The sequence below is a fragment of the Orycteropus afer genome, unplaced genomic scaffold (assembly GCF_000298275.1).
Source record: "Orycteropus afer afer isolate SDZICR_OR568_19922 unplaced genomic scaffold, OryAfe1.0 scaffold00031, whole genome shotgun sequence".
Lineage (NCBI taxonomy): Eukaryota > Metazoa > Chordata > Mammalia > Tubulidentata > Orycteropodidae > Orycteropus > Orycteropus afer.
Genome location: NW_006921618.1, coordinates 16,412,586 through 16,421,994, shown reverse-complemented (window position 1 = coordinate 16,421,994; position 9,409 = coordinate 16,412,586). Strand labels below are relative to the sequence as shown.

The following is a 9,409-nucleotide window of genomic DNA, read 5'->3' as shown; positions in this document are numbered from 1 at the left end:
CCCCAAACAGGCATGGATAATGGGATTTACGAAACACCACAGAATGGAGGACAATGGCTAGAAGGGCCACATCAAGCAATTCACTGCAAATGCCTAAGGCATTTGACTGCTAACCAGAAGTTTGGCGGTTCAAACCCACCAGCCATTCTGCAGAAGGAAGATGGGACAATCTACTTCCATAAAGATTTACTTCCTCAGGAACCAAAAGGGGGTTGCTATGAGTCAAGATCCACTTGATGTCAGTGGGGTTTTTTATATTTTAAACTCTTTTCTTTACTCTTGAGTTATGTTTGAAAATTTCCTTTTTAGTAAATATGGTCTTTATATTTATTTATTTATTTTTCTCATTTTGGTGAAAGCTTACACAGCAAATTCACTTTCCATGTAACAGCTCACATATACTTTGTCTCATGACATTGACTACAATTTCCCACAATGCAACAGCTCCCCTCCCACTTCTTCCCCACAGTTACCTCTTCCCTGTGTCCATCCCTCCATGCACTCCTGCCCCCTGAGCTGTCTCCCTGTGCATACACAGCCCTTCTTTCTCCAATGATTGTTCTCTCCAAGGAGTGTATCTACCTAATGTAAATGTTCACCTCATATACCTTTCTTTTGTTTGGCTGGAAGTCACAAGAGTGGGTTCAATTCCAGACCTGAAGGGCAGCTAGGGGCCATAGTCTCAGTCATTCCATCAGGCCCAAGAGACCAGCAAAACTGGTCTCTTTGAAAAATTCCGTATTTTTTAAAAAACAAGTCTTCGACCCCCACAACAGCCCTGTGAATTCAGCTTCTTGATCCTTAAATACGGGTGAGGGAACTGAAGCTCAGCTAGGGGAAATGACTGGTGCAAGGTCATACAGCTAGGAAATGGCTAAGCCAGACAAAGGAGCAAGTCTCACCTCCAAGCTCAGTGTCCCCCTGCCCAAGGCAGCCTCCCTAAAAGAATCAGACACAGCCTTGGCCTCGAAGAACTACCGTCTATTGGAACAATAAACTATGGACAACACTGGCTGAAATCTCCAAAGAAGAGTGCCACTCAAGTGCCTTGAAGGCTCCGAGAAGGAACTGACCATTAGTTAAGGTGCCATTTCAGCTGAGCCTAGGAGGATAAGCAGAGTTTCCTTGGAGATGGAGTAAGGACTTTCCAAGCAAGAGACATGTAACACATGCAAAGACAAAGGAGGCTAGGGAGCAGAAGGAATTACAAGCCATAGAATCTAATCCTCTTAACAACCTTGTAGGGTAGGAGTCATTCTCGTTTTACCATGAAGAGATAGGCTCAGAGAGTACAGAGGAGTGGGGCTGGACTTTGGCCCAGACATCTTTGGTTCCAGCCTGCACATGGTAGACAGGGAGGGTCCTCCCTCTTCACCCACTAGGTTTCCCAGTGGCTCCCAGAAGGGCCTGCAGAAAGGGTCCCTTGTGTGGCCAACTTTGTCTCTGTTGCTTCTAAGAGGCAGAGCATTCAGTCCTGAGTTGCAAGATTTTCAAACCAAACAAACAAAAGGTGGGAGGAAAGGATGTTTCAGGCCAAGGAAGCAGCTCATGAAAAAAGCCTGGAGAGACGAAAGCCTGACTGTGCAGTAGCTGCAAGCAAGCTGGAGGCTTTGGCCAGGGCCCTATTTTGGCGAGGGAGCTTCACACACGTTAGCAGTCTATAGCTAGACTCAAAGAAAAGAGTCCAGAACTTCATCCTTACTCAGAAAACAGAGCCCAATCCACATTGCCAGAAGGGGTTCACGAACTTTGCTCAAGTCTGGAATCCTTGCTATTTCCGCAAAGTGGTTCCTTTGGTAGTCTCTGTTCCCTTACAGTGATTAATATCAAAACCCTCAGAGGAGGGAACCATTTCATAAACCCCTACTGTTGGAATCCTTGCTGTTTCTGCAAAGTTGTTCATTTGGTAGTCTCTGTTCTCTTATAGTGATTAATAGCAAAACCCTCAGAGGAGGGAACTATTTCATGAATCCCTACTGTGTGACAAGCAGTGCCTTTGATCTCTCATTTAATCCTTTGGAAAATCCTATATGGTAGGTATTATTACCTCCATTTTACAGATGAATCCATTGAGACTTAGAGAGGTGCCCAGGTTCCACAACTAGTGAATCTGGGTTTCAAATCCAGGCTTGACTGCACAGCCTGCCCTATCTTTGGCAGCTGGAAACGTGGTTAAGAGGAGGTGATGTTTAACCTGAGTGTTGCAGGCAGATCAGATAACACAAGGAGAGTGGGTAAGGCCTGGGGCCCCCTGGGCAAAGGTAACAGCATGTGTAAAGCTTGGAGCAGCAAGTGGTCCAGAATCTGGCTGGGCAAATTGAGTGGCAAATGACATAGCAGACCCTGGATCAGAAAGGGCCTTAGGAAGGAGTTAATAATAACCCTCATTTTAGAAATAATACTGTATTGGTTTTAGGTGAAAGTTTACATAGCAAATTAAGTTCTCCTTTGGAAATTTTTATACAAACTGTTCCATGACATTGGTTACAATTTTCACCATGTGTCAGCATTCTCATTATGTTGCCTGAATAATGCCAGGGTTTGGCCCTGGAGCGACACAGCCAGTAGTCCACACCAAAGTTCAAGGAGAAGAGAGTTTAATTAGAAGGTGCATCAAGGAGAGATGGACAGTCTCAGTGACTCCAAAAACTCCCGCTGTCCTCAGTGCTTACAGTCAGAGGGGTTCTCATACTAAAGTAGAAAGAGACACAGCATGTATGCGGGAGTAGTTAACAATTTCCCAAAAGTTGGGACAATGGGTAATTAAGAAAAGAACGTTTCCTGTGAGTCCGGGACAGTCAGGTAATCCTTAAGACGCTCCGCTGGTATTTGTCAAAGTCCAGGTGGCCGGTCCGCAAGTCCAGCCCACAAACCTTTATTGACATAGATGGTTCTGAGATCACAGGATGCAGCAGGAACTGATAACTGTAACTTTGCTGTTGGTATTATTGTTATGTGCCATCTAGTCGGACCCGACTCATAGCGACCCCTCCTTGGGTTTCCGAGGCAGTATCTCTACGGAAGTAGATTGCCCAACCTTCCTTCCGAGGAATGGCTGGTGGGGTTGAACCGCCAGCCTTCTGGTCAGTGGTTAAGTGCTTTAGGCACTACGCTACCAAAGCTCCTAACTGTAACTTAGAGCAAATTAATTGTAACATATGGTTGAAGCCAGTTTTAAAGAAAATGGCATCTTAACTGAAAATATGGAGTTTTATTCTAACAATATGAAGTCAGGCCTAACAAAGCAAAAGTCTTCATCCTCACAATCATTTCCATTATGTTTGTTCTGTTCCCATGGATCTAGCTTCCCTTCCCCTCATTGCCTTTTCATCTTCACTTTCAGGTAAATGTTGATGGTTTGGTATCATATACTTGATTGTTTATCACATTGTTTATAGGTGATATTGTTTATTTTATAAGTCAATCTATTATTTGGCTTCCAGAAATAGCTTCAATTCCAAGTTCAAAGGTTATCTTAAGGCAATTGTCTTGGGAGTTCCTCTAGTCTCTGTTGGTTCAGTAGGTCTGGCCTTTTTTAGGAATTGGATTTTGTTCTATATTTTTCTCCCAATCTACCCAAGATCTTCTGTTGTGTCCCTGATCAGAATGTCAGGTAGTGGTAGCTGGGCACCATCTAGTTCTTCTGGTCTCAGGTGAGAAGAGGCCATGGTTCATGTGGGCCATTAATCCTGTGCACTAGTTTCTTCTTTGAGCCTTTGATTTCCTCCATTCTCTTTTGCACTATGTGAGTAGAGACTAATAGTATCTTAGATGACACTCACAATCTTTTAAGACCTCAGATGCTACTCACCAAACTAGTTCTAATATTCTAGGATGAAACCACCAAGACCAAGCAGGGCTTCCCCAGATGTCAGCATTATCTTTATGTATTATATTACAACAATTGACTAACTTGTCCCCCAAGACTATGGTCCTAGGCCTTTTAACCCAGTAAACCAGTCCTGTGAGTTGTCTGGATATGTCTAGGAAGCCTCTGTAAGTGTGCCCACTAAGTGCTTTTAACTCTCATCTTAAAGTCAAAGTAAAAATGAAATTAGCCCCATTTCACTGAGGAGAAAATTGAGGTTCAAGGAAATGGAATAACTGACCCAAGGTCACAAAGTGGATTACATGGTCATGCTCTTTCTGTTATGACAACTGTCCATGCCCTACCTGTGCCCACTGGCATGACACCTCCAAAGCACATACCCTCTGCTCCTGAGATTCTGTCCACCATAAGCACCACCTCCTCCACAGACCCTTCCCTGAGTGCCCCGGCACATTCCCTGCCTAGCAGTTCCTGTTGCAGGCTGGGTTCCTCAGGAAGTAGATTCTGAAAGAGCAATAAGTGGCCAGAACATTGAATAAAGAATGTTCTTCAGAAGGATACCTGGTTGGGAGAGGAAGGGAAGGAAGCAGAACTGGGCAGAGGGAGACTGTGGGCTGCGATGCTGGCACAGTGGCCTCAGCCAACCCCAAAGTAATGAAGTGGGGTTTGACCTTCAAAGCTGTCCAGAGTTGGGGCAAGCTTTTAAACCACACTCCTCCCCACTCCATAGATCAACACTTGATGTGGGCTGCCCCTGAGCAGGAGTGTGGCCATGGGAGAGAGCGCTTTCCTCAGCCAAGGGAAGTTCCCAGTGTGCTGCAAACTGAGGTCCACCGGCAGCAGCTGGAGAGCAGCTGGGGGAGACGGGTCCTTCAGCCCTGAAGGAGGATCTTGGTAGCTCATCATAGTGTCCACTGCATGCCCAGTATAGGAGCTGCTCATTCATGTCTCCCTCTGCCTCCCAGATCCAGCCCCTGGGGTGGGGCTTTGAACAGCAACTCTGGTGTATTAGTTCCTAGGGTTGCTGTAAACAAAATATCACACACGGGGTGACTTTACAGAACAAAAATTTATCATTTCATAGTTCTGGGGCTAGGAGTCCAGATGAGTGTTGGGTGGGCTGTGCTCCCTCAAAACCCCCTGGAGGAAGAGCCCTTCTTGTCTCCTCAGCATCCGATAGTCCCAGAGGCTCCTTGGCTTGGAGATGCATCTTCACATGGCTGTCCTTGGATTAGGACCCACCCTACTCCAATATGACCTCATGTCAACATTCCCAAACAAGCTCACCTTCACAGGTTCCAGGGATTAGAATGTCAACATCATTTTAGGGGACACAATTCAATCCATAACATCCGAGTTCACAGCCACACCTTGATCCCATGCCCAGACTCATCCTTATCTGAGGACCTAAGGTTTGGAAGCCAGGCTTGCGCTGGAGTTCTCCACAGCTGTCCTTGCCTGTGTAGCATCCAGACGCTGAGGGCCGCGTCCAACCCAGGAATGCTGCCAGAAATCCCAGCCACCAGAGGAAGAAGGAGGGATGACAGCTTTTGTCATTCAGCGTTCACGGTGTGGCAGGCTCTGTCTGAGGAATCTACCTGCCCACTGCCTGCCTATGACGTGGGTCTTTCATGAGCCCCATTTCACAGATGAGGAAATTGAGGCTAAGGACAGGAAGCCTCACCCCTGTTCTCTTAGACCTTTCCTTAGAAAAAGGCTAAACTCTGAGACCCCAAATCCAGGAAGCGTGACAATGTCTCTGTGTTGTTTTTATTAATCCTTTGGACATACTGCCAGTTGCCCCCCAGAGAGGTCTTAACACTCTCCATCCTACCCGGGGGTTATGAGTTGGCACTGTTTTAACCCTTTCCCTCCCCAAATCAACATTGGCATGAGCCTGGATGTTGATTCCTGCTGGAGGGCCCAGGGCTCCGGGTCTTGTGGATGAAGCGGATACCCCCCCAGTCTTCCTCTAACTTGATGTCCCCCTGCTGCAGGGCTTGCTGGATGGCACTAGTGAGAGTGTCAAACGCCAGGTCCACATTGCTGTTGTTTCTGGCTGAGGTCTCCACAAAGGCCATCCCCAGGGAGGTGGCCAGCTCCTCCGCCTCCTGGGCTGAGACACAACGGGAGCTCTGCAGGTCACTCTTGTGGCCAACCAGCAGAAAGACTGCCTTATCAGGGCCCTGGGTAGCCATGACCTCCTGGTGCCAATCTCTGATGTGTTCGAAGGACTCCCTGTTTGTCACGTCAAAGACCAGCAGGGCACCCACCATGTGCCGGTAGAAGGACCTGGTGATGCACCTGGTGGGGAGAGGGAGGTAAGGTGGGACCCTGAGTCAGGACCTCGTCCCTCTGAGATCCACTGAATCCTCCCCTCTCCCCATCACAGCACATTTCACACTGCACTGTGATCTCTGTTCTGTTTCTGTCTGTCCCAGGAGATTGGGTGCTCCCTAGATAAGGAAGGAGTTTGATTCCCATACTCTTCTAACCATTCAGATGTCTGATATTTGTTTCTTGTTCCACTCAATCTTCAAAACTCAACTCACATATCTCTTCCTTTGACATCTCCCTGGCACCTCCCTCTCTGTACTCCTGTGGCTTCTCTCAAAACTCCAGGCATTCAAAGCTCCATGTTTCAAAGTCTGAGTCCATCTCTCCCCACTGCTTGAATGTTCCTCCCAGGCACCAGTGTGAGAGGCATCTGGCTACCAGACACGACCCTGTGGTATATGTGGGAGGAATGACTGGAGGGAGGGAGGGTCTCTCCTGAACCCACTGGACAGGCACTGTCTACTCCCCACCCCCCTCCAGCGGACGTACCCGCTCCGCCGGGCCCCTCTCCCTAACCAGCCAGGACCTGAAGCGCTCGTGACCTGCGGTGTCCCAGAGCTGCAGCTTGACGCGCAGCCCGTCCCGCAGCTGCAACGCGCGGCTGTAGAACTCGACGCCCACGGTGGGCGCCACCTCCGGCTCCAGCTCGGGCTCGCGGATCCCCGGAGCGCCCGCGACGTAGCGCAGCAGCAGCGACGTCTTGCCCACAGCCGCGTCCCCCAGCAGCGCGATGCGAAACTGGAAGTGGCAGCCCTCGACCTCCATGGCCTGCGTGTCTGTCCACTACCGGCCCGCAGCTATTTGGTCCCTCCTCTGCCCCGCAGCGCCCGCCTCCAGGGGCACGTGTTCGGCTCAGGGCCTGCGCCGTCCCGCCTCCGGCCGGATCACCAACTATCAGACCCGACGGAAGAATGTGAAGGCTGGAGCTTGCCCAGCACAGAAAGGAGGCCGGACCTCGAGGGCACCGGGCCTGTTGGAAACATCTGGACAAGGTCACTTCCCCACTCTGTGCCTCGGTTTTCTCCTCTGTAAAATGGGGGTGAAAGTAACACCAGCCTCATTGGCTAAAGGGATTAGACTTGACAATGGGGGAAAGGTAATTAAAGAGAAAGGCTAACTAAGCATGGGAGCTCTGATAGCATAGTCCCTAAGGCACTTGACTGCTAACGAAAGGCTGGAGGTTCAAACCCACCAGCCACTTCTCAGAGAGAGGATTGGGCAATCTACTTCTGTAGAGATTCTGCCTCCGCTAGGAAACCCAAGGAGGGGCTGCTGTGAGTCAGAATCGACTCCACAGCAGTGAGTTTGGTTTAGTTTTTGGTTTTTGAAATAGTTGCAAATTTAAAGGTCAGAGTCCTCTCCCTATTGTAGTATCCCCTCCCCCACTATTAAGAGTCCTCTCCCTACTGTAGTATCCCCTCCCCCACTATTACAACAGTTCAGTCCCTTTTTCCCCTTTTCTTTCTGAATAAAGCTTCTCCCCACCAAAGTCTGAGTTTGTTTTCTTAGCAGGGGTAAGGTACGGCAGGTGCATCTGCCTCCAAGATCCACCCCAGTTTTCCAGACTGGCCTTTTGGAAACCCAGAGCTTTGAGACTGGAGTTCTAACTGGCCCCAAATAGCTTTAGTGCTTTAGTCTTTTGGTTTGCTCCCACTGATGTCCTGATCACTCCCAGTATCCCACTTCAGGTAGATTTTAACAACCTGTTGCAAATCATAATACCACCTTTTCTCTTCAAGCAACTTCATGAGCAAATGTTGTTGTTATTCTGCCAATTTTTAAAGATGAGAAACTGAGACTCAGAGAAGTTAAATAATTAGCCCAAGATCACTTGACAAGAAGTTATAGAGTCGGGACTAGCAGTCAAGTCTAGCCAGGGCCAAAGCTTTGTTCACTGTTTCTGCTCCTGGAAGCACAGCTTGGAGATCTGGGGAGGCCCAGGTTGTCCTCTGCCTAATTCTAAATGAATCAATGAGAAGCCCGTCTGTCAGAGGTCCAAGAATTCCTGGCCATTGGTCACCAGCACTGTGGAGCTCAAAGCCCAAATCTCTGCTCACCATCCTATTTCCAAGAGTAGAAGAGAGAGAGGAGACTGAGAACGTAGCAACTTGAAGAACCTTGGGAAAGGGGTGTGTGTTGAGGGAGGGGTCTCCCCTCCCAGCCTGTCCAAACCAAGAGGTTCGGCCCCACTCCTACCTGCTTGGCTCCTCTAGGCCAGAGCTCAGCACTCCCTCCACCAGCATGTTCTCCCCAGCTCTTTCATCTAGAAAAGTGTTTTTTACTTGTTGCCTCAGACCCCTGCAGGGCCTGGGAACATCCCAGCACCTTCTCTCACCTACCTACCACCAGTGCTCTGAGTGCGAGTGGTGCTGGACACCTCTGTCTCCTCAGCCCTCTGCCAGGAACACTCCTCCTCCACTCTTCAAGGGCTAACTAACCCCTACTTCAGGCCTTAATGTAGACCCCATCTTCTGAGGCCCTCACTGACTGTCCTGTGAGGTCACATTCCATTTTGTCCCCCTGTGATGTCAGTCTCCCAATGGTTGTATTCCACCTAACACAGTACTTGGCACAAAGTAGGAGCTCCGTAAATACTTATGGTTGAATGAATGAATGAAAGTAGATAAGAGCTATCCATTCAGTCAGTCAGTCAGACACTATGATAGAGTTGCACTCAGACAGCCAAAGAGTTAGAAAAGACCTCTTGGAAGAGAGGATGCTAAAGTTGGGTCTCTAAGGACAGGTGGGAGCTGGAGAGGCCAGGGAATAAGAGTATTCCAAGCAGAAACAGCTGGGCGAAGACAAGAGGCTAGAAAGAGCCTGAAATGCAGTTTGGTCCCAGCCCTCTCAGAAGCCTTTCTGGTCAGCACACAGACAGTGCACTGTCAACATCAGTCTCCCCACACTTCCGATCATGTGCCTGCCTCAGACTGCACCTGGTACCCAAGTCCAGATGTCAGCTGACCACTGCCACAGGCTCACCGTGTGACCCAGAGGCAAGCCCCCCCCCCCCAACTTTGCTTCCTCTTTTGCCAAATGAGGCAAATCATGGCACCCACTTCAGGGTGGTTCTGGAAGAACTGTGTAACATGGTGGTTAAGTTTATGCACATCTCCATTAGACAGATCTTGGTTTCAGTTCCAACTCTTGATACTTACTAGCTATGTGACCTTGGCTAAGTTTTATTCATCCATGCATGCATTATTTCAGTAAGTGCTGGCCATGATTTATATGGAGTCCCAG

The 9,409-nt window shown here is 48.8% G+C and overlaps 1 protein-coding gene across 1 annotated transcript; it reads right to left on the bottom strand.

The window, feature by feature from the left end:
- Positions 1-5,709: 5,709 nt before the first annotated feature.
- Positions 5,710-6,931, bottom strand: RAB42 (RAB42, member RAS oncogene family). The gene is made up of 2 exons (XM_007935827.1): positions 6,693-6,931; positions 5,710-6,133 (listed from the first exon to the last, which is right to left on the bottom strand). The coding sequence occupies exons 1-2, from the start codon at positions 6,929-6,931 to the stop codon at positions 5,710-5,712; spliced, it is 663 nt and encodes a 220-aa protein (XP_007934018.1).
- Positions 6,932-9,409: the final 2,478 nt, after the last annotated feature.

Bases quoted from the DNA above. Each gene is read 5' to 3' on its own strand.
- RAB42 (XM_007935827.1), bottom strand. From the start codon at position 6,931: ATGGAGGTCGAGGGCTGCCACTTCCAGTTTCGCATCGCGCTGCTGGGG. The intron at 6,134-6,692 runs GTCCTGGCTGGT...TCTCCCCACCAG, and splicing joins GCAGGTCACGAGCGCTTCAG to GTGCATCACCAGGTCCTTCT.